The sequence below is a fragment of the Cervus elaphus genome, chromosome 19 (genome assembly GCF_910594005.1).
Source record: "Cervus elaphus chromosome 19, mCerEla1.1, whole genome shotgun sequence".
In the NCBI taxonomy this organism is placed as follows: Eukaryota; Metazoa; Chordata; class Mammalia; order Artiodactyla; family Cervidae; genus Cervus; species Cervus elaphus.
In genome coordinates, this window is record NC_057833.1 from 36,036,808 (window position 1) to 36,062,914 (window position 26,107).

At 38.6% G+C, this 26,107-nt stretch overlaps 1 protein-coding gene across 1 annotated transcript in view; it reads right to left on the reverse strand.

Moving 5' to 3' along the window:
* Positions 1–113: 113 nt before the first annotated feature.
* Positions 114–26,107, reverse strand: part of PARL (presenilin associated rhomboid like) — a 54,553-nt gene continuing 28,559 nt past the window's right edge. The window contains exons 5-10 of the mRNA XM_043875081.1: positions 21,572–21,667; positions 20,810–20,959; positions 18,046–18,116; positions 3,644–3,745; positions 3,409–3,506; positions 114–437 (exon numbers count right to left, since the gene is read on the reverse strand). Of these exons, the coding sequence (XP_043731016.1) occupies positions 326–437; positions 3,409–3,506; positions 3,644–3,745; positions 18,046–18,116; positions 20,810–20,959; positions 21,572–21,667 (629 nt within the window). The 3' untranslated portion in view covers positions 114–325. The remainder of the gene's footprint in view (positions 438–3,408; positions 3,507–3,643; positions 3,746–18,045; positions 18,117–20,809; positions 20,960–21,571; positions 21,668–26,107) is intronic.

Consider the following 26,107-nt stretch of genomic DNA (forward strand, 5'->3'; position numbering starts at 1 on the left):
TCTGACCTTTCCACGTGCACACTCCTCAGGTCCAGGCGCATGTTAAACAGAACAACGAACAGCAAGATTCCAGGCCACCACTAGTGCTCTTCAAAAGAGACACACACCCTCTGTTTACAAACTATAGAGATATAAACCTTTATTTCATAACTTTGTCATAATTCACTTTCTAATGAGACATGTTCTGGGGACAGTTTAAAATACTGGGAAAGCTAGATGCTGAGTATCTTCCAGGCAGGAGCAAAGATGTGGTCACTCCAGGGCCGCTGCATTCCTGGGCCTTCAGGCAGCACAGACCAGACGTGCCAGTATTGTCCAGCCCCAGTTACTTAGGGCCACCTCCTTTTTTGGGGCTGTTAGTCCTCATTTCATGCCAAATTTTCACTAGAGGCTCCCTGTTCTTCCAAATGAGTTCATGACCGTAAGTAATATACCATCTGGGGAGAAGAAGAACAAACCAGGTCCAACATTCAAACAGTATGACATACAAGTAACAAGAACCATGATGATACCAAGTTGACATTTTAAAAACTGAATGCCATTGTCACTTGCTATCCAACATATTAAAATGTTGATTACTTAACATAGATCAGACTTACCTTTAATATACAGACTATATAAAAGATGGAAGTAGAATGGAACCAAACGTGACTGCTCCAAAAGTACCACACACATACTACTTTTAATTCACCACAACCCTGCAAGTCAAATACTATCACTTTTCCCATTTACAAACATGAAGAAACCGATTTTGAAAGAAAGTCATTTGCCTAAACGCTACCAGCTTCTAAGTGGTCAATCAAGGACTCACTCACAGGTCAGACTGATTCTAAATCTGGACTCTTTTTTATTATGTCAAGTGTAAGAAATGTCAAGAGTTAGAATTTACTAATAATGATGGCTATTTAATGATGTAAATTGATATTTACATGCCCCTCATCAACTTCTGCCTGGCTACATAAAAGGATCCAAATTCTGCCAGCTTCCATCCCCATTTTCCTGTTAAATGACGCCTTTTAAAAGCAGCCTGAAGCAATGAGCTGAGGAAGCTCAAACACCGAGAGGTGCAGCAACTGAACCTGCTCAGGCTACACAAGCAGGAAGCACCAGACCTGAGACTAGACCCCAAATCTGGCTCTGTAACCTGTGCTCTGACCACGGGGCTATACCTCAGCATCCAGGGAGCACCTGCTTAAGCTGAGGAACACACAGGAGTGACAACTGAGAGGCCCCCAGGCCCAGGGTCTGCACGACCAAGCCCCTGACCTGAGGGCAGCACAGGCTGTGTGGGGCACACACAGGCACCTGCCTCCCCTCACGGGTGGCAGGAAGATGTGGAGAGGGGATTGACTTGGAATGGCTATGATTAAAAGCTTTTGTTATTGAAACTATTATTTTTGCCCTGGCTCCCCCAAATTTCATTCCCTGGGGCAGAAACCAGATTTTGTTGATCTTTCCATCTCAGTCACCTAACAGGGAAAAATGCTCTATTCAATTTAGTATCAGAATAGCAGTTTACTTTTTTAACACTTTTTTTTAATGTTTGGAACATGTATTTTTTTTTTTTTATTATTACAAAGGGCTTAAACTGTACCTGAACCTTAATACTCATTAAATATAGTTAAAATTTAATCATGAAAACACACAGTCACCATTAAAATTCTGAAAAATAATCAGCAAATTTACAGAAAGAAAAAGGTGCTTTAAAAACATACAAATTCATTAATAGGCATGTAACAAAATTATTTTCGGTTTAGTGTGAAGTCCTCTGGTGAACTTAAAACAAAAAGACCACCACCCTAAGATTCAAATGCAATTATAAAACTCTTACAAGAAACAAAACACTTATCAGGACTTTCCATTAATAAAGTTGTCTTCTCAAATCATTTTAACCTTATTTCAAGCAAAGAGAAATACTTTAATCTTATGGGTACATTGTTTAGATTATACTTGTAAGTTCAAATGTAACTGGTCACTTGGTTAAATTAAAATTAGGAAAGTATTTCTAACTAACTTCTGCCTCTTTTTGGCAGCAGTCTCACAGTCTAGTACTCAGTCTGAAACTCCAGCTCTGCAATGACTTGCTGTGTGACCTTGGACAATTCCTCCTTTCAACAGCTTCCTTTCTAAAAGCTGGAATACCTCACAGGATTTTAAGAGTATTAAATTAGACCTTAGCTTAGGCACATAGCAAATATTCAATATACATTAGCTATCGTTACTATAGCAGTACAAGGTGAAGACCATAAAATGTGCTCCAGGGACATAAAGTCAAAGAAACGTGTAGAAGGTTACTAATAGAATCTGTCCCATTTTGTAAATATTTCTCAATCTAGATTAAAGATGCCAGAAAAGATGAATTCTGGATATGACTGAGATCGAGTAAATGAAAGGAGCTGCAAAAAGAAAGGATTCCTCTGCCTTTCAGATCCTGGACTTTAAAATGCACCTGATCCAGTTTTCAGAACAGAAAAAGGTCATCTAATTATAGTTGAGAAAAATAAAAAACTGCTGAGGAAAAGCTCCTTTAAGTATACATTTAAGTATACAGGTAAATTTAGAGTTCATAAAACAGAACCCCCCTCATCACTCTATGTTTCTCATACTGTAATATCAGGTCAGTTTCTACTATTTATAATGTGCTGCTGTTAAAGCTCGAACTCACACATGCTCTTCTTTAATCATCACTGAAAATTATAAATGGCATAATGGCATTTAGTTCCACCGCCTACTGGGCAAAACTGCTCCACTAAGAATAGATTTTTCTTTTTTTTTAAATTAAAAAAAAAACAACTAAGTTTTCCCATTGTCGTGAAATAAAGTAAAAATCAAATAAAGGCCAAAGGTAACAGGTATGCAACAAAACAGGGGCCGTCATGGATCCAGCACACCAGACAGACACCAGGTCTGCTGAAGGGCCTCTCATCTGTCTGAAGTTCTACGGTGGCGTCGCTACAGCACTGCTATGTTTTGGGCCTGAACCACAAGACAACTGTAATCACTATGGTGTGACGGGCGGGAAGGCTTTGGATCTGGGTACAGATGCTCAGTAAGCAGTCAACGCTCATGGATGACGTCTGGCCTCTACTCCATTCATGCTGTGGGCACCAGCACACTCACCGCAGGAGGACCAGGAACTGTGACAGGTCATGAGTTGGGATGATACGAGGTTAAGGGTAGGGTAAAGGCACAAATGACCAAGGCAGAGAAGGGCTAAGAGGCCCCCATTCCCATCGCACATGTGAAGCGGCTCAAGACCAAAGCAAACCACACTGCGATTTCCTTGCCCTCGCAATGCTACCTGCCCTGCTTCCATACCTGAACTAACTGCCTTACTCTACTCTGCCTTCTTCAGGGGTAGGGAAGGAGAGGGCCTGAGAAATGTCAGTCAGTCATACTCAGACTTACATTCCAAAGAGAGCTCCCCCGAGATGTGCTGCATGATCAAAAAATTTCCATCCCAGGATCATTCCTGCTGTATCCATGGCAATAATGGCTTTTAGGGCCTGAAAGCCAGAAGAGAGAACAGAACTGATACAACTTTGATTGTTCCAGCATTGACATTTCTAATTTAACGTCAAGAATTCAGTCAATGTAAAAATATCACCCTGTCCCCAGCACTTCACGTCATAAAAGTACTCACATTCCCTGCTGTGAACGTGAACATTGGAAGGAAGATGATGGCGAGTCTCCCTTCTGGGATCTTAGTGCAGACGGCTGCAAGGACAGTCATGATTGCACCAGACTGCAAACCAACACATAGGGGAAAATGTGAAACTCTCACTGTGCAACTGTTTAGGACTACAGAGTCTAAAGCAGAAATACTTCTTCCAGAACACTTATAAGCCATACATTTCTAGGGGAGCACATAGTTAAACAGCTTTCCATTACTAATGTACAAAATAACAAGCAAAAGGGCTCCAAGTCCATGATACAGTAACCACCTGGCAAGGACTAAACTACAGGCAGTAAGATGTAACAACCAGCGTGTCGGCACTTGACAAGCTTCAGGAACAGTGTTACCTGTGTCACATGCATCACTGTATTCAGTGACTAAAAATGCACTTCTCAAACCTCAACAGAACTCCTTCTATCAGCGAGTGAGCATGAATTCTCCCAAATACTCACGTGTGTGAAATTCCTCCCAAATTTAATGCTTTATCATAACTCATGTGAACTTTGCATCCTACTTCATAACAACACTAAATATTTTCCTTAAAAGAATTTGACAAATGTTCTGCTCCAGGAAAGCATGCCAAATTTATCCCATGGCTCTCCATGACCCACCCCTCACAGAATCCTCCCAGGGACACACATGCATCTGTCGGCTTGAGAAGCACTTTTCCTTCACAACCTTGTATCTCAGAATAAAAATAATCGAAACTTCACAACCTTATGATGAGTAAGTCAACCATCTCTTGTTATAACTGGAATTATAATCGCTATAGTTTTATCATCTATTGTGTTTTTCCACATTGCTACAAATCTTCATAATTTAAATTGATGATGGCTATGAAATACCTGCTTGATAAATTATGATAATTTAACTAAACTTTCTTAATGTCACACATGTTCTCAATTTCTCTGGATGGTACAATAACTGAGAAACTGGATCATAATCCCTTGTTTACATTAAATCTCAAGATCATGATTCATTCAAACAGTTGGGCCCTATGCTAGACGCTGAGGATACAGAGGGAATAAAGTCAACAACTCCTGCTTTAATGGAGCTGACAGATTGGCATGAAAGACTAAAATAAGTAAAAGCAAAAAAGTATGATCAGCTATGATGGGAAGTTTGGCAACTGCCAAAGTTGGTATTAGTGTTTTACTCTATCAGCATTATATGAGATTTCTAGTTTCTCCATGTCCTCCTCACCAGCACCTTAAGACTGATCATCTTTGAGATATAATGATATCTCAGTATGGTTTTTATTTTCCTTTTCCTAATGACTAATGATGTTCATCTTTTCATGTGGTTATTTGCTATTCATATATCTTCTTCGAAGCATCTGTTTAAACTTTTGTCCATTCTATAATTTCGTTATATAGTCTGACACACATCTTTTATCAGATTTCTGACAGGCAAATATTTTCTTTTAGCATGTTATCTTATCTTTTAACACTGCCTTTGGAAGAGTGTAAATTTTTAGCTTACATGAAGCCTGTTTATCATTTGTTTTCTTATGGGTCCCGCTTTGTGGTGTCTCAACTATGAAGTCTTTGTCTAATGTAAGATCACAATGAGTTTTTTCCTGTGTTTTCTCCTAAACGTTTTTATCTTAGGTTTTACATTAAGGTCTGTGTTTCACTTAGAAGAAAACTTCAAAATACTCCTGAACTAGATTTAATTTTTAACATTCTGCCACATTTCACTTATTTTCTCTCTATACAATACTTTTTTATCCTGAAACATTTGAGAGTAGGTGGCATATATGAGACCCTTTTACTCCTAAATACTTCAGTGTATACTTCCTTATATTAATATATCCTACAAAATAGTTCTCAATTTCAAGAAATTTTATATTGATACAATGTTTTCATTAATCTATAGAACATATTCCAGTTTTGTTAACTGTTCCACTAGTGCCCTTGTAGCTGTTTCCCCCCACTTATTGCATATAGTTGTCCTGTCTCTTTGCTCTCCTAAAAGCTGGACCATTTGACAGCCCGTTTTTTTTTTTTTTTTTTAAGGGGGGGGGCTCCATTTTCATTAAAAGCCTCTGACTAAAAAAGGTGAAAATAAAGTAGGCCATACATTTGTCTAAACAGCAAGTTGTGGGAACTCCCTGGTGGCCTGGTGGTTAAGACTCTATGCTTCTACTGCCAGGGGCCAGGGTTTGATCCCTAGTTGTGGAACTAAGATCTCACAAGCTGTGCAGTACGATCAAAAAATATAATAAAATGTCATTTAAAAAAATAAAAAGCAAGTTGCCACTTATTCAAACACATAAATACTTCTAAATTTGTGTAGATAAAGGTCACTTTAAGAAAATTTTAGAAGGATAATGGGACTGCCTATCTTTAAAATAATAAGTCCAATAAGTTAGTCTCAAACAAACTGGCTTTACATAGAATGGCTATTAAGAATTTTCTTTAATATTTAAATTTCTGTAATGAGCACTTTAGGCTTTCCAGAAAGGTGGCTCAGTAGTAAAGAATCCGCTGGAACTGCAAAAGGCCTGCAATGCAGGTGTCCTGCATTCAGTCCCTGGGTTGGGAAGATTCCCCTGGCAAGGAAACGGCAACCCACTCTAGTATTCTTCCCTGGGAAATCCCATGGATAGAGGAGCCTGGAGGGCTACAGTCCATGGGATCGCAAAGGAGTTGGACAAGACTTAGCAACTAAACAAAAACAATGAGCACTTTAGATGGAGAAAATAATCATCAATGGAGAAGGAAGAATCCCTCAGAAGAAATGGAGTAGTCCTCACAGTCAATCAAAGAGTCCGAAATGCAGTACTTGGGTGCAATAACAAAAACAACAGAATGATCTCCATTCATTTTCAAGGCAAACCATTCAACACCACAATTATCCAAGTCTGTGCCCCAACCACTAATGCTGAAGAAGATGAAACTGGACAGTTCTATGAAGACTGTTTGGTGTTAGTTCTAGAACTAACACCAAAAAAAGATGTTCTTTTCATCATAGGGGCCTGGAATGCAAACATAGGAAGTCAAAAGACACCTGGGGTAACAGCCAAGTTTGGCCTTGGAGTACAAAATGAAGCAGAGCAAAGGCTAATAGAGTTTTACCAAGAGAATGCACTGGTCATAGAAAACACCCTTTTCCAACACCAGAGACAACTCTACACATGGACATCGCAAGATGGTCAATACAGAAATTGGACTGATTACATTCTTCGCAGCCAAAGATTGAGCAGCTCTATACAGTCAACAAAAACAAAACCAGAAGTTGGCCCAGATCATGAGCTCCTTATTGCAAAATACAGACTTATATTGAAGAAAGTAGGGAAAACCACTAGACCATTCAGGTATGACCTAAATCAACTCCCTTATGATTAACAGTGGAAGTGACAAATAGATTCAAGGAATTAGGTCTGGTAGGTAGAGTGCCTTAAGAACTATGGAAGGAGGCGGTGACCAAAATCACCTCCAAGAAAAAGAAATGCAAAAAGGCAAAATGGTTGCTGAGGGCTTACAAACAACTAGGTAGAGAAGCAAAAGGCAAAGGAGAAAAGGTAAGATACACCCATCTGAATGCAGAATTCCAAAGAATAGCAAGGAGGGGTAAAGTCTTCTTAAGTGAACAATGCCAAGAAACAAAGGAAAACAGAATGGGAAAGACTAGAAATCTCTTCAAGAAAATTATAGATACCAAGGGAACATTTCATAGAAAACGGGCACAATAAAGGACAGAAATGGTACAGACCTAACAGAAGCAGAAAATATTAAGAAAAGGTGGCAAGAATACACAGAAGAACTGTACAAATAAGGTCTTAATGACCCACGAAACCATGAAGGTGTGATACTAACCTACAGCCAGACATCCTGGAGTGCAAAGTCAAGTGTGCATTACTACAAACCAAAGCTAGTGGAGGTGATGGAATTCCAGCTGAGCTATTTCAAATCCTAAAAGACGATGCTATTAAAGTGCTGTACTCAATATGCCAGAAAATTTGGGAAACTCAGCAGTGGCCACAGGACTGGAAAAGGTCCATTTTCATTCCAATCCCAAAGAAGGGCAATGCCAAAAACTGTTCAAACTACTGCACAATTGCACTCATTTCACAGGCTAGCAAGGTAACGCTCAAAATACTTCAAGCTAGGCTTCAATAGTACATGAACTGAGAATTTCCAGATGTACAAGATGGATTTAGAAAAGGCAGAGGAGCCAGAGATCAAATTGCAAACATCCACTGGATCATAGAAAAAGCAAGGGAATTCCAAAAAAACATCTACTTCTGCTTCACTGACTATGCTAAAGCCTTTGACTGTGTGGATCACAATGAACTGTGGAAAATTTTTAAATTTTCTTAAATTTAAAGAGATGGGAATCTCTTTAAGGCAGACCACCTTACTTGCCTCCTGAGAAACTTGTATGCAGATCAAGAACCAACAGTTAGAAATGGACATTGAACAACAGACTGGTTTCAAATTGGGAAAGAGTACGTCAAGGCTGTATACTGTCACCCAGCTTATTTAACTTATATGTAGAGTATGTCATGCAAAATGCTAGACTGGATGAAGCACAAGCTGGAATCAAGATTGCTGGGAGAAATATCAATAACCCCAGATATGCAGATGACACCACCCTTATGGTAAAAAGCGAAGAGGAACTGAAGCGCCTCTTGATGAAAGTGAAAGAGAGTGAAAAGGCTGGTTTAAAATTCAACATTCAAAGAACTATGATCATGGCATCTGGTCCCATCACACAGATGGGGAAAGAATGGAAACAGTGTCAGATTTTAATTTCTTGGGCTCCAAAATCACTGTAGATGGTGACTGCGGCCATGAAATTAAAAGACGCTTGCTCCTTGGAAGGAAAGCTATGACCAACCTGAATGACAGCATACTGAAAAGCACAGACATTACTTTGCTGACAAAGGTCCATCTATTCAAAGCTATGGTTTTTCCAGCAGTCATGTATGGATGTGAGAGTTGGACCACAAGAAAGCTGAGCACCGAAGAATTGATACTTTTGAACTATGGTATTGGAGAAGACTCTTGAGAGTTCCTTGGACTGCAAAGAGATCAAACCAGTCAGTCCTAAGGGAAATCAATCCTGAATATTCACTGGAAGGACTGATACTGAAGCTCTAACACTCTGGCCCCCTGATGAAGAGTGAAATCACTGGTAAAGACCCTGATGCTGGGAAAGATTGAGGGCAGGAGAAGGTGGCGACAGAGGCAGCATCACCGACTCAGTAGACATGAGTGAGCAAACTCTGGGAGACTGTGAAGGACAGGGAAGCCTGGTGTGCTACTGTTCATGGAACTGCAAAGAGTCAGACATGACTGAGCAACTGAACAAACAACAATGGAGAAGCAACTTAGATGGTATAGGATTTTAATGCTCATCTTTAAATTCAGCTAACCAAGTTATGTTTGTTTCATTGGAGAGAAAGTTTAATTTTACTGGTTTTTTTCCTCTCTCAGAAAATAAGGTCTCAACCTGATTTCTTCTGAGTTTTGTTGACTTTTTAAGGTTTTATTTAAAAATCTAGGATACAGAAGTTACATATCTGCTATAAAGCATGAAAGGTGAGGGGTTACTCTTTAACTTTCAAATTCTCAGTGACACTGACATCCACTCTTTTTAATACAGTATATGCTGATAGACTGGAGAAGGAAATGGCTACCCACTCTAGTATTCTTGCCTGGAGAATCCCATGGAAAGAGAAGCCTGGCGGGCTACAGTCCATGGGGTCGTTAAAGTCGGACATGACTTAGTGACTAAACCACCACCAAGCTAATAGATTATGGGGGCAGATGTTGAACTTCTAGCCAAAACAAATCTTTCAGGGAGTCATGAATTCAAACCTATGTAGACCCTAGAGGTCTGCCTCCTTGGTTAGAGGTAAGGATCCTTTATTCTCCACTCATAACTTGATTATACAGCCTATAAGTTATGCATAAAGGTCAACTCATTATTAATTAGCAAACAAATTTTCATAAGTACTTTTCTTTATTTAATCTTCACGTATGTTATCATACAAAAGCTTTTTATGTGTTTTTTTAAACTATGAATTTTAAGTGAATTTGCTTTAAGAAGCCTTTTGCTTCTGCAAGCAGAACTACTTCTGCAAGCAGTAGCTAAAAATCCCAGGTGGTATATGTACAACAAAAGACAATTCTGAAAAGCTGAGAAAGGAAAGCAGCCCAGCTAGGAACCTTAGGAGCCAACGAACAACATAGTGATGAGTTTTCTTTTGGCCTCATGATGCTCAGACTGGGCCCTGGCAAAGTTCACAACATGGAAACACCAATGAACTCAGACAAAATAGGTCTGTACCCAAAAATGCTCACTCTAGCCAAAGGACCAAGAAAGCATTCTAGCAAGACAGAAAAGTTTTCAGACAACAACCACTCTACTCCAGACAAATACTACAGAAACAATCATTACCTGATCCCCATCAGCAAAAGCTGAGTAGAGCCTGGACTTCCATTCTTAAAGACTAACAAGGCACCCCACCCTCTGACAGCGTGGTGTCAGTGGAGGTCACTCAAGCAGCAGTAACAAGGCACGCTTGCTCCTCCTAGGCAAAGGGGTATTAGCAGAGGTCTGCTGAGGAGCTCGAATTCCACACCCTGCAGCAGCAAGAGCCATTCCCCGCCACTGTCAAAGGAGCTGGAGTGGGGAATCTGGACTACCAACCTCACCCGGCAGTAGTGATCAGAGCACTGTCAGAGGAGGCCTGCCAAACAGATTTAATTAAGATTAAAGTCTCATAATGTAATATCCAAAATGTCCAGGTTTCACTTAGAAACCACTTATCAGGGAACTCCCTGCAGGTCCAGTGGTTAGGACGCACTTTCAGTGCCAGGGCCCAGGTTCAATTTCTAGCCACGGATCTAAGATCTCCTAAGTAGCACGGCCTGGCCAAAAAAATAAATTAAATTACATTAAAATTAAAGTCACCCATTATACCAAGAACCAGAAAAATCTAACTCGAATGAGAAAAGACAATCAGTAGATACCAACCATCAAGATGACACAGATGTTAGAATTATTCAACAAGCATTTTAAAGCAGCCATCATAAAAGTGGTTCAACCAGCAATCACAAACATGCTTTAAACAAGTTAAAAAAAAATAGCATAGAAATAGAAAGGCTCAAAGAAATAGAAGATATCAAGAAAAACGAAAACTAAAAACTGTAATAACCTAAATAAAAATGAATGGTTCAAGAAGAATGGAAAGGACAGAAAATAATCAGTTAACTTGAGACAGAATAGCAATTACCCAATCTGAACCACAGAGAAAAAATAGACTTTAAAAAAAGTTACTGGGGTTTTAGGGATAATAAACTATCTAACATCACGTCAGAGTCCCAGAAAGAGAGAAGAAAAAGGGCAAGGCAGAAAAGGTATCTGAAGAAACGTCTGACCAACTCCCAAAAGACATAAACCTAAATATTCAAGAAACTGAGTGAACCACAACAAGATAAACACAGCTGTCCATGACGAGACATACAGACAAACTTCTGAAACTAAAGACAAAGGAAAAGGTCTAGAAAGTGGTACTAGAAAACGACATCTTACCTGTAAGGGGAAAAGCTACTTGAACAACAAAGAATTTCTCTTCAGAGACTATGGAGGTCAAAAAAAAAAAAGTGGCACAACATTTTTCAATCACTGAAAGAACTGAGCCTGGAGTTTTATATCCAATGAAAATATCCTTCAGAAATGAAGGGAAGAAAAAAAATGAAAGGGAAATTAAAGCACTCTCAGAACAAAGAAAACTTGAGAATCCATCACAGCAGACCTAACTGGCTAGTGGCTAAAGGAATGGTTAAGAGAAGTTTTCTACACAACGAAATGACAGGAGGAGGAAATCTTGGAACATCAGAAAGAACAAATCAAGGAAAAAGTAAAAACTATGTGTAAATACAATAGACTGTCCTTCTGTCTTGGAATTTTCTAACTCATGGTTATTGGTTGAAGCAAAAATCATAAATGTATGCAGAGGAAATATTTAAGACAATTAAAATCTGCAGAAGGTATAGGGCAAAAAGTGAGGTAAGGTTCACTTCACTCAAATTGGTAAAATGATACCACAAATAGATTGTGGTAGTGATATACACAGACTGTAGTACCCAGCTGCTGCTGCTAAGTCGCTTCAGTCGTGTCCGACTCTGTGTGACCCCACAGACAGCACACCACCAGGCTCTGCCATCTCTGGGATTCTCCAGGCAAGAACACTGGAGTGGGCTGCCATTTCCTTCTCCAATAAAGGAAAGTGAAAAATGAAAGTGAAGTCACTCAGTCGTGTCCGACTCTTCGTGATCCCATGGACTGCAACCTACCAGGCTCCTCAGTCCATGGGATTTTCCAGGCAAGAGTATTGGAGTGGGGTGCCATTGCCTTCTCCGGTAGTACTCCGAGCAATCGTCAAAAATTTATACAAAGAGATATACTCCAGAACACTATTGGTGTTCAGTCGCTAAGTCCTATCCAACTCTTTGTGACCCCACGGACTGCAGCATACCAGGCTTCCCTGTCCCTCCAGAACACTATCAGTTCAGTTCAGTCACTCAGTCGTGTCCGACTCTTTGCTACCCCATGAACTGCAGCACGCCAGGCCTCCCTGTCCATCACCAACTCCCGGAGTTTACTCAAACTCATGTCCATCGAGTCGGTGATGCCATCCAGCCATCTCATCCTCTGTCGTCCCCTTTTCCTCCTGCCCCCAATCCCTCCCAGCATCAGGGTCTTTTCCAATGAGTCAACTCTTCGCATGAGGTGGATGCTGAAGCTGAAACTCCAATACTTTGGCCAGAACACTATAGATAAGTCAAAATGAAATGCCAAATGAATCTGCACTAGCGATTGTTTTGTTTCACTTGCAACTTTGTAAGAAAGAGACTGAAGATACTCTCCTAACTAAGCATGAGAAATCAGTTTATGTATAGTTTAGATCAATGATAAGCTAAATCAATGAAGTTACAGCAAGCAGGTTATCATAATATTGGTATGCAAATCCAGCCAATGATAAACTATTTATAAACACTACCATAAAAAATCTATGGGATGCAGCAAAAGCAGCTCTTAGAGGGAAGTTCATAGCAATACAATGCCTTAAGACACAAGAAAAATCTCAAATAATCTCAAACCTAACCCACCACCCAAAAGAATGTGAAAAAGAAGAACAAACAAAACCTCAAGCTAGCAGAAGGAAACAGACATTAAAGATCAGAGAGGAAATAAATAAAATAGTGATAACAGGGGAAAAAAAACCAACACAGTAAACAGCTGGTTCTTTGACAGGGTAAACAACACTGATAAATCTCTGGCCAGGCACACCAAGAAGAAAGGAGCGAAGATCCAAATAAACAAAATAAGAAATACAGGAGGAAAAATCATAACTGATACCACAGAAACACAAAAAGCCATTAAGAGAATACTATGAACAAATACATGCCAAGAAATTTGACAATCTAGAAAAAAACAGACAACTTTCTAGAAACATACAGTCCACCAAAACTGAATCAAGAATAAATAATCTGAACAGAACAATCACTAGAAATGAAACAGAATATAAAATTTAAAGAAAAATCTCTGAAACAAAAGTCCAGGACCAGATAGCTTAGCTGGGGAATTCTACCAAACATACAAAGAAGAACTTAATACTGCTCCTTCTCAAACTCTTCCCAAACACTGAAGAGGAAAGAACACTTCCAAAGACATTCTATGAAGCCACCATAACCCGGATACCAAAAGCAAAGACACTACCAAAAAAGAAAATTACAGGTCAGTATCTTTGATAAATATAGACACAAAAAAATCTCAACAAAATATTAACAAACTGAATCCAGTGACACACAAAAAAAGTCATACACCATGACCAAGCTGGTGTACCATCCCCAGGTCACAAGGAGGGTTCAATATATGCAAATCAATCAATGTGACACACATCAATAAGAGAAAAGACAAAAACCACATGACCATCTCAATAGATACAGAAAAAGCATTTGATAAATTTTAACATCCACTCGTGATAAAAACTCTTACAAAAATGAGTATAGAGGGAACATAACATAATAAAAGCTATTTATGACAAACCCACAGCCAATATAGTACTCAATGGCGAAAAGCTGAAAGCCTTCCTGCTAAAATCTGGAACAAGACCAGGATGCCCACTCTTAACACTTCTCTTCAACATGGTATTGGAAGCCCAAGCCACAGCATCAGACCATAAAAACAAATAAAAGGTATTCAAATTGGTAGGGAAGAGGTAAAACTGTCATTATAACGCAGACGACAAGCTACTATATATATCAACAGAAAATCCTAAAGACTCCACACAAAAACTACTAGAACTGATAAATGAATTCAGTTAAGGTAGCAGGACACAAGATTAACATACAGAAATCAGTTGCCTTTTTTACACTAACAATGAAATGTCAGATACTGTAAACAAACAATGCCCTTTAAAATCACATAAAAAATAATAAAAACCTCACCAAAGGAGGTGAAAGATATATGCTCAGAACTACAAAATATTAATAAAGGGAATTAAAGATGACACAAAGAAATAGAAAGATATCCCATGCTCTAGGCTTGGAATAATTAATACTATTTAAATGGCTATACTACCTAAAACAACCTACAGATTTAATGAGATCCCTATCACATTACCCATGACATTTTTCACAGAACTAGAACAAATAATCCTAAAATTTACATGGAACCATAAAAGACAGAATTGCCAAAGCAATCCTGAGGAAAAAGAACAAAGCAGGAGACGTAATCCTTCCAGACTTCAGACAATACTACAAAGCCACAGTAATCAAAACAGTGTGGTAGTACTGGCCCAAAAACAGACATAGAGCTCAATGGAACAAAACAGAGAGGTGGGGGTGGTACCCACACACCAATTAATCTTCAACAAAGGAAGCTAGAATATAAAATAGGAAATAGCCTCTTTAGCAAGCTGTGCTGGCAAAGTTGCAGAGCTGCATGTAAGTCAATGAAATTAGAACACACCTTTACACCATGCACAAAAATAAACTCAAAATGGCTTACAGACTTAAATGTAAGATATGATACCATAAAACTCCCAGATCATAGGCAGAACATTCCCTCACATAAATCACACCAATGTTTTCTTAGGTCAGACTCTCAGGGCAATAGAAATAAAAACAAAAATAAGCAAATGGGATCTAATCAAGCTTAAAAGCTTCTGCACAGCAAAGGGCACCATAAACATAAAAAGACAATCTACAGAATGGGAGAAACTATTTGTAAATGATGTGATGGACAAGGGCTTAATTTCCAAAATATACAAACAGTTCATACAATATCAAAAAAACAAACAACCCAATTGAAAAATGGGCAGAAGTCCTAAATAGACATTTTTCCAAAGGAGAAATACACAAGGCCAATAGACACATGAAAACATGCTCAACACTGTAATTATGAGAGAAATACAAATCAAAACTATAATAAAATAATGTTTCACACTGGTCAGAATGGCTATCATTAAAAAGTCTACAGATAAAAAAATGCTAGAGAGGGTGTGGAGATGAGAATGTAGACTGGTGCAGCCACTATGGAAACCAGTATGAAGATCACTCAAAAAAAGCTAGAGTTGTAATATGATCCAGCAATCCTACTTATGCGCACCCAGACAACACTATAATTCAAAAAGATATATGCATTACCATGTACATAGCAGCACTATTTAAATAGCCAAGACATGAAAGCGACCTAAATGTCTACTGACAGATGAATGGATAAAGAAGATGTGGTACATATGGATAGTGGAGCATTACTCACCCGTAAAAAAGAATGAATAATGCCATTTTTCAGCAACAAGGATGGACCTAAAGATTATCATACTAGGCAAAGTGAGAAAAAGACAAATACCATATGACATCACTAACATGTGGAATCTAAAATACAACACAAATCAACATTACCTATGAAATATAACCAGGCTCACAGATATAAAGAACAGACTTGTGGTTGCCAAGTGGGTAAGAGGTAGGGCAGGGAAGGAGTAAGAGTTTGGGATTAGCAGAGCAAACTATTATATATAGGATGGATAAACAACAAGATCATACTGTATAGCAAAGGGAAGTATACTCAATATTCTGTGACAAACCATAATGGAAAAGAATATGTAAAAGTATATATGTACAACTGAATCACTTAGGTCTACAGAAGAAGTTAACACACTGTAAATCAACTATACTTCAATCAAATTTTTAAAAATTAAAAAAAACTATTCACAACTCCAAGGGAAAAAAATTCAAACATTTTTACATATGCTACTTCCTACAATAAATACTTCACTGATCTTTTCCGTCTCAAGACAAAGGGTATATTTAGCAGCAAACAAACTTTTGAAAATCAGAAAATTAGAAAAGCTTCCTGCCAATAACTAGTTAGAAATTCCATTTTTAAGAAAGATTCAGAACATGCAAGTCTCTAACAAAATCCTTAACAAAATCTAGTCAATATTTTTGCTCCCTTGTGTCCATGTTAATTGACAAATATTCTTTAGCAATCTTCATCTTTCAAAGGCAATAAGGCCAGTACTTTTTATTTTCTACCACAATTCTGTCAATAGTATTTTTTTCTCCACATTTCTCATTAAATATACTATATACTGGAGAAGGCAATGGCACCCCACTCCAGTACTCTTGCCTGAAAAATCCCATGGACGGAGGAGCCTGGTAGGCTGCAGTCCATGGGGTCGAGAAGAGTCGGACATGACTGAGCGACTTCACTTTCACTTTTTACTTTCATGCATTGGAGAAGGAAATGGCAACCCACTCCAGGGTTCTTGCCTGGAGAATCCCAGGGACGGGGGAACCTGGTGGGCTGCGGTCTATGGGGTCGCACAGAGTCGGACACGACTGAAGCAACTTAGCAGCAGCAGCAGCATACTATATACCTGATGACTTGGTTTTCTTTCATTTTAACCAAAAGAGAATAAAAGTATTGGGGCATGATAATTACATCCTGCGGTGGCTCGACAGGATTTTGATGACTGAACAGAAACCAACACTTCCATCTTATGCTTCCTACTATGCTAAAAGCTCTCTAAACATTTGCATTGCAAGTCAGAAATAGGTATGTTATCACAACTTTATATTGAGGAACAGGTTCAGAGAGGTAAAGTAGTAAGTCTCAGAAATCACAAATGAGAGGCAGAGCTGGGATTCAAACCCAGTCTAATTACAAATGCCACGCTACCACACTCTATTCATCTCAGACTTCACTTTCTTGTCTGTAAAATGGGAATAACATTTGTCTGAGGGCACATCAAAATGCTTTCCCAGATCCCTGAACTAATGAGAAAAGTACTCCCACCTACAGAACCTCCAATGTCCTCTAAAGACAACTCAGCCCTTTCAGTGTTTATTAAATGTGTGTAATGTTTGCTCCCCAACTAAACTAAATTTGAAGTCAAAGTACATGTCTGATTCATCCAATTGGTCTTCACAAAACAGGTACTTAGTTGACAAATGAGGTACAGAATAGATTTGAGATATATAAATTATATTCACACCAAATTTTATATAGAAAACATTCCACAAAGAAAAAAGGGTAGGGGGCTAAAGTTAAAGTATAAAGGTCACAGGACAAGATACCGGCCTCATTAGGAAAATTAAGTAGACACAAATCTGAGGAACAGACAAATTATGGCATGAGTATTTTACATAAGGGTGCTTTTCTGAAATTAAACATTTGTAGAGTTTCTTTAAACATGACATTTCTATTTGAAAACATTTAAGTGCATTAGTATTTATGCACAATTAAATGTGTAGTCTTTAAAGACATATGTAAAGATTTCCACATGTCTAGAAATTTGCCATTAAATGCAAAAGAAAACAGACTTGTAATTTTTACAAAATCATCTGGAACATAACTGAGACCAGGAAACTGTGATCTTGCTCACTGGATGCATTCCCAGTCTCCAGCAAGTACAGTGCCTAGTAGTCCAACCTGCATAGCACACAAGTACTGATAAAGAAGAGGATACAGTACCAGATTCAAACCTCTATTTAGAATTTTTCAATGCTAGACTAGGCTCTCTGGTTTATGGGGATTGGATACCCACTATTTTGACTACTCCTCATGATATGTATGTACTCTGTGCCAGTTAAGTATATATAGATGACTAAAAGCTACAGCCTGAAATTTATAAGGCTTTACAAATGTATACATTCTATATTAGACTCAGATTAGTTAGTAGTATTAATATTAATTTCCTGCTTTGATAGTTGTACTGTGGTTTTGTAGTTAATAACAGGGTTAAGGGTAGTATGAACCTTCATACTAATTTTGCAACTTTCATGTACATCTAAAATTATTTCAAAATGAAGTGAAAAATTTTAACTAGAAATACTTACTGCACCAAGTGATGGTCCATATCTTCCTGTGGCAACTTTACACACATAACTGACAAAATTGGAAATAACACCTAAGAAATAAATCACATTTCACTAATTTCAGTGAGGTATAAAAATGGCTTCCATTTCTGACCTCCACCCCATGAAGTCCAACAGTTGGGTTTCTTCCCCAGTCAAGGTGCAGGCATAAATACTTATCCTGCCTATCACTTCGGATATATTATAGGGAAAGCAAAGTCTGACCCACTGCATCACTTACTAAGTAACACAGGGTCATTCACTCTACCTCTTAATTTTCATTTTCCTTATCTACACTGTATGAAGAAAGACTATGGCCCAAACTCACCAACTGTCTGGGAATTCTCTGGATTACACATTATACACTAAATCAGAATCTCTGGAGTGGGACCAGGGAGTCTGTATTTTACCCAGTTTGCCAAACGAATGTGCTGCAGATCTAGACTAGATGACTTTTTAGGTCCCTTTGGCACCAATGTCATCTGACCTTGAGTGTGGCTAATTTCGAAAAACAACTTTCTGTGGAGCAGGAATTAATGGCACTTGAAAGAGACTCTTTGTAATTACAACATTAGTGCTCAGGGGAAAGAACTACACACACAGGCCAAAGATATTACTCAGCTTCTGTTCTGAGGGACTAGATGCACATGAGTAATTAACAATGATTAAGTACCCACTTTGGACCTTGTGGTAGATGCTTCTATTTTCATCCCTTCTACAACCCTATGTCATGAGAGTGAGTACGATTACCCTCAGAGAGGTACAGTCTTTCCTGCAACATTACACAGCTGGTAGCAGAAATAGGATCTGAACCTAGGTCTTCCATCTCCAAGTTGAGTGCCTTTTCACTACACATAACTGGCAGATATACTGTTTTTAAATGAAAGAATTTTAGGAATGAAAGGATTTTAGGAATGAATTTTTATACTTTACAGCTTTAAGTACATTTTGCAAACAAAATACATTTTTTTTTGCGACAGTTCAGTTCAGTTGCTCAGTCGTGTCTGACTCTTTGTGATCCCATGAGCTACAGTACGCCAGGCCTCCCTGTCCATCACCAACTCCCGGAGTTTACCCAAACTCACGTCCGTTGAGTTGGTGATGCTATCCAACCATCTCATCCTCTGTCGACCCCTTCTCCTCCTGCCTTCGATCTTTCCCAACATCAGGGTCTTTTCAAATGAGTCAGCTCTTCGCATCAGGTGGCCAAAATACTAGAGTTTCAGCTTTAACATCAGTCCTTCCAATGAACACCCAGGACCAATTTCCCTTAGGATGGACTGGCTGATCTCCTTGCAGTCCAAGGGACTCTCAAGAGTCTTCTCTAACACCGCCGTTCAAAAGCGTCAATTCTGTGCTCAGTCCTCTTTATAGTCCAACACTCACATCCACATATGACCACTGGAAAAACCATAGCCTTGACTAGACAGACCTTTGTTGGCAAAGTAATGTCTCTGCTTTTTAATATGCTGTCTAGGTTGATCATAACTTTCCAAGGAGTAAGCGTCTTTTAATTTCACGGCTGCAATCACCATCTGCAGATTTTGGAGCCCAAAAAATAAAGTCAGCCACTGTTTCCCTATCTATTTGCCATGAAGTGATGGGACCGGATGCCATGAGCTTAGTTTTCTGAATGTTGAGCTTTAAGCCAACTTTTTCACTCTCCCCTTTCACTTTCATCAAGAGGCTCTTTAGTTGTTCTTCACTTTCTGCCATAAGGGTGGTGTCTGTCATCTGCATATCTGAGGTTATTGATATTTCTCCCTGCAATCTTGATTCCAGCTTGTGCTTCCTACAGCCCAGCGTTTCTCATGATGTACTCTGCATATAAGTTAAATAAGCAGGGTGACAATATACAGCCCTGACATACTCCTTTTCCTATTTGGAAGCAGTCTGTTGTTCCATGTCCAGTTCTAACTGTTGTTTCCTGACCTGCATACAGGTTTCTCAAGAGGCAGGTCAGGTGGTCTGGTATTCCCATCTCTTTCAGAATTTTCCAGTTTATTGTGATCCACACAGTCAAAGGCTTTGTCACAGTCAATAAAGCAGAAATAGATGTTTTTCTGGAACTCTCTCGCTTTTTTGATGATCCAGTGGATGTTGGCAATTTGATCTCTGGTTCCTCTGCCTTTTCTAAAACCAGCTTGAACATCTGGAAGTCCACGGTTTTTTGACGAGATCAGGCACGTTCAGGGTGGTATGGCCATAGACTCACAGTTTTTTGAGACAAGCAAACTTTAATCAACCAACTGCCAATTTAGCAGCATTTAGGAACCTGGAATCCTGAGTTATCATTTTCAAGCTGAGATAAGGAAATGCTGCTAAGTCCAGAATGACTAGAGTGGTTCCATACTAATGTATGCTTGCAACAAAATGAACGAACTCATTCTTGACAATTTTACTGGAGAGCTCTAATCAAAAGCTTTCTGGAAACTGAACACACTTCGGAAATGAGTGTAAAGTTATTTAACAAAGACCCACATGATTAAGGCAGCCGAGAAGTCTGGGAACCACTCATCTATAAAATGGTGGGCAGGAGCTAAAGAAACCAAGGCCTTGGGAAACAAAAATGACATGCTTAAGTACTACACCAGCTTGTATCCTTTTCTATATATACAATCTGAGAAACAAATATGCACTTAGGGTTACTGTATATAGAATGTGGCTATAATCATTCCCTTTGTTTCTTCTCCAGATAGATGAGAGCACTTAAACTCTGGACAGCCCCAAGATGAAAGCTGATTACCTGCAGATAAGTATACTGCCATGAACTGCTCCTGACCCAGAATGTTCACTATGCTGGAGGAGAAGCTCCACAAGACATACATATTGGCTGCCATGTGAAACAAGGAGAAATGACTGAACGTTGACAGCAACATTGGAGAACAAAGGACCTCTACAAGAGAAAGAAAATGTCCTGTAATTGTGCACACATAGCCAGGAAAAATGATCCATTTTAGACTTTTTTCATTATCATTATCATTATGAAAAAAACATGCACAACAAACCAGAGCCAGTTAAAAGACTGGATAAGATGGTTTAAGATAGCATTTTTCAAAGTGGTACAAAGCTACCTTAAATCCCTTTTCTATAGCAACCAATAAAAATTCTCAGGTTAAAAAAAAAAAAAAATTCTCAGGTCAACAAAAGCAACTTGTCCTATGGAAAAAGTTAGCTAGAAAAAATAATTAGTAAATTATTTAAATCACAGAAATAAAACTGTATATAATAGTTTCTTTAAAGAGTAAACTTGTAGTGATCACTGATCTTAAGTCACTAAAAAATTTTTATGGAAATCTACTATGTGCAAGGTACATTTTAGGTGCCTGGATACAGCTATAAGAGAAATGAGATTCCTGTCTGCTACAAGCTTATAGCCTGTCCTCCAGATTTTGCTTGTAACTACTGACAAGTTAGTCATCTTCCTTATAGCACTTCAATTACCATAAAGCATATTTCCTTCATATTACCTCTACCTCAAAATAAAAATCACACAAGTTAGACTTACTTGAGGCTGGATTGGATGTGAAGTATCTGATCATTGTCCGCTGCAGAGAAGGTACTCTCCACAAACAAAATACAAAAACATTTGCAGCTATGATACCTACAAAATAAACATTTCTAATTTAGGAAATTAAAAACAAAGAAAGTCTAATCAAAAGTCCAAATGAATAAGATTTTCTACCACATTAAAGAGTATCACAAAAAAAAAAGTATTACATACTTGGGAGAGGGGGTAAGTTAAGAAAAGTAAGTGAAATCAATGTTTTTGAGTATCAAAACTGTCATGGGTTGGTAAAGTCAGAAAATTCCTGTAAAACTGCAAATGCTCTAGGAGCTACCTTCCTTCACTCAGCTCCATATTTTACTTCTCAATAAATAATCAGATCTGTAATTACTGTTTGAAAACGGCCAAGTCAAAAAAAAAAAAAAAAAGAAAACGGCCAAGTCAAAGACAGAGTAATGTACAGAATTAGGTTCTTTGGCCAAGAGTAAAAAAGTTAGAAAACATCACTCCTTTCTCCAAAGGGAATGGTATGCTTCTTTAACTTTTGACAGCTTTCGGAAACACCTATCTGTGTAGGGACCTATCTGTGTAGGGACTTCCCTGGTGGCCCAGTGGTTCAGACTCTGCATTTCCACCACAGGGGATGCAGGTTCAATTCCTAGTCCGGGAACTAAGATTCCACATACTGCTCAACACAGCCCAAGTTAAAAAAAAAAAAAGATCATCCATATAGACGAAGATCTACAGGTCTGATAAAAATACTCATTATTTAAGAATTCAGGAATAGTTTGGAAGAATTTTGCAATTGCTTTTGAAAATGTGTTTACATGTGGGAGTTAGGTGACTGTTTCATTTTTCTGCAAGAACTGAAGTTGCCAGAACTACCACTAAATTAAGTAAGCTTATTGACAAAATAGTTAAATAGTTTAAAAGTCTATTAACTAGTAGGTTTATGACACAATAGTTAATTCTAGGGAAGAACTAAGTTATTAAGAACTGCAAACTTTAAAAAATGCATTAATTTTAGGTACCACAACTCCTTACACATAGTAGGCACACATCGACTTGAATTAAAGAAATTTAAACATGTATTCATTTCTCCAATCTCTTTAAGTAACAAGTAACTAGCCCTTTCAACTTCTTCAATGATAAGGACCAATTCTAGCAACATTCTGCTAAGCCAGAATTTCTAATCTAGTGCTCTTTCTACTAGACAGAGACATGGATAGCCAAGGGGATTTCTTTTGACCTTGGTCGCTCTAGGACTTCAGACACCAAAGAGCTCCTTAACCAGGAAACAGTATAGGCTGGTCCCTAGAAGCAAGTCAGCAGGAAAGGAGGTGACAATCCTCTGAAGAAGCAGTGCACACTGTCTAAAGTTAAGGGTGAAGAAAACTAGCAGGACGGACTCTGTCCTGCTTACACTATAACCTGGGCAAGAGGCCTAACATCTCAGCCTCAGTTTTCTCTTCTGTAAAAAAAAAACCAACAAAAAAAAAGAACTACCTCAAAGAAAGATGACTAGATGAGAAAATATGATTAAATGTAGTGATCACACAGTGATAACTCAAAAAGTGAAAATTACGGTATAAAGGGAATAGCCTTTTTAGGTCTGAATCCTAAAGGTATGCATGCCCTTAGAAGGTTTGTGGCCTGCGGCATTTCATGGCCTTCACTTCAGTTTCCTCACTGTAAAGTGAGAATAAAACTTGCTACACATCATAAAGGTATGTGTGTGTGTATGTGTCACTCAGTCATAACTGACTCTTTGTGACCACATGGACTATAGCCCGCCAGGCTCCTTTGACCATGGAATTCTCCAGACATGAATACTGGAGTAGGTAGCCATTCCCTTCTCCTGGGGATCTTCCCAACCCAGGGATCGAACCTGGGTCTCCTGCATTGTAGGTGGATTCTTTACCATCTGAGCCACCAGGGAAGCCCCATAGTACATACATCTAGTATGTAGATGTGCCAAGAAAATGGTTCCCTCCCCCTCCTTTTCCTTTTAGAGGTAGAAGTGTTTAAGGTCTCTGTTTGTATCTCCATCTAGGAGAAGGGTTACTTGCCTCCTAACTCAGTCATGCCTAGGACTAGCTTGGCACTATTGATTTGGAAAGGTTGCTGATGCCTCAGTGCCTACCTTTGCCAAAAGTGATGCACTTGATTTTATCAGCAAGAATATGGGATAAAGACCTCCCAAACTTCTCTCCTTCATAAAAGCAGTGAAAAAGTTGGCCAAAAAAAAAAATGTTAGAATCAACTTTTTCAGAACTCTGGCAACTAGCCAAAGGCCTGCAGCAACCCAGCATTTATTTTTTGTTTTTTAAGAAAAATGGATGAAACTCAGTAAGAATAGTGAGCTTTGAGGCATTTTAACTTGCTCTAGTCACAGGCCTCACTTTCCAGATATAAGTTACATGAAAACAATCCACTTTCCCAGTGCTGCCAGGCAACCACCAGAGACTGCAGAATGGAGCTGAATCTCTTCCAAAGCCTTGTTCCCAAAGAACTATCATCATCTGACCTATCTGATAATAATTTCCTAGAAGACCCCACTAGCAAGGATGTCTGTATTTGATCTGACTGGGAGCTCAAGTGCAAAACTCATTCCCCAGGAGGAATCTGTCAAAAGCAATTATAGGCAAGTGTTTAAGTCCCAGCTGGCTGAGGTGATGGATAATAGAGACTAAACAAAAATCTTAAAAGGAAAATATTAGTAATGAGATATTCACAGGTGCTTACAAAACCTCACATATTCCTGGGATCTAGAAAGTCACAAGAATAAAAAAACAATAGACTTCAAGATGGTATTTGTTACTAGAGACAAAGAATGATATTACATAATGACAAAAGGGTAAAAAAAAAACAACTCGATATCCACAAAGACGATATGACAATTATAAACATACACGCTCCTAACAATAGAAACCCAAAATAAATGAAGTAAAATTTGACAAAACTTAAGGGAAAAATAAATGACTCAATAATAGTTGGGAAACTTCAATACTTCATTTTGTGACAATGGATAGAATTAGATGATCAGCAAGGATGTAGAAGATTTGAATACTATAAATCAACTTGACCTAACATACATCTATAGAACATACCACTCAAGAGAATACACATCCTTCTGAGGCACACATGGAGCATTATCCAGGATAGACCGTATGTTCAGCCACAAAACAAGTCTCAATAAATTTTCAAACTGAAAACTTCAAAACTGAAATTATAAAAGTATGTTCTCTGACAACAATCGAATAAAATTACAAGTCAATAATACATTTGTAAAATTAAAAAATATGTGGAATGTAAGAGGGAGGTCCTCCCCTTTTAACGTTTCTAAAGGATGTTTACTAAAAAGGGGTGTCAATGCTTCCTGTTTCTAAGTGCGTATTCATGGTAAATAACAAGAGGAAGACTTGGGTTCTCTGTTGGCATGTTAGGCACAGAGAGGGATGCTTGACAGCATGCTAACTGAAGCCAGAGCAAGTATGTCTCCATCAGGTTATCAGGAACTCTTCAGCAGAAAGCTGAGGCCTTAATTGATTAGTGATTGATCACACTGGATTTGGTTATAAGACAGAAGTTCTGGCTGGGTTAAGCATCCAAAGCAAAGAATGAAGCAGACTAATTTGTTAACCTAGGTTTCTGAATTTGAAACAGAGCTTCTCGTCACTCAGGTACAATTTTGTGATGATATTTTTGCCCGGTTTTTTTTTTTTTTGGTATTGCTCTTAAGAGTCTTTTCTCAGCATATTATTCTGCTCTTGCCTCTGTCTTCCTTGGGGCACTTCAGTTCTGCATGCTACCCCGGGGATCTCTACTGTTGCTATGTGAATGACAAGATGCAAGTGACTATTATAGTAAATGCTCTTTGTAAAAAAAATTTTTTTTATGCTTCTAAAAATGTATACATTTTATGGGTTTCCCAGGTGGCCTAGTGGTAAGAACCTACCTGCCAGTACAGGTAAACTTAAGAGACCAGGGTTCAATCCCTGGATCGAGAAGATTTCCTGGAGGAGGGCATGGCAACCCACTCCAGTATTCTTGCCTAGAGAATCCGATGGACAGAGGAGCCTGGCAGGCTGCGTCCACAGGGTCACACAGAATCAGACATAACTGAAGCAACCTAGCACACACACACATACATTCTATAGTCCAGCTATCAATTTGATATTTTGCTGTCAAGTATGTTTTTCAACCTATATTTATCCATCCTATTAATAAATGCTAATGATTAAAAAAATGTGAAAATCACACACTCTTAAATAACCAATAAATAGATCAAAGAAAAAATTACAAGGAAAAATAGGAAGTACTTTGAAATGAATGAAAAAAAAAAAAATAGAACATACCTGCCATGAACTGAATTGTGTCCCCCTAAGATTCATATGTTGAAGACCTAATCCTTAACAGGATGGTATCTGGGGATGGGACCTTAGGAGGTAGTTAGAGGTGGGGCCTTCATGATGGGATTAATGTCCTTATTAGAGAGATACAAGAGAGCATGCTCTTGCTGTATCTGCCATATGG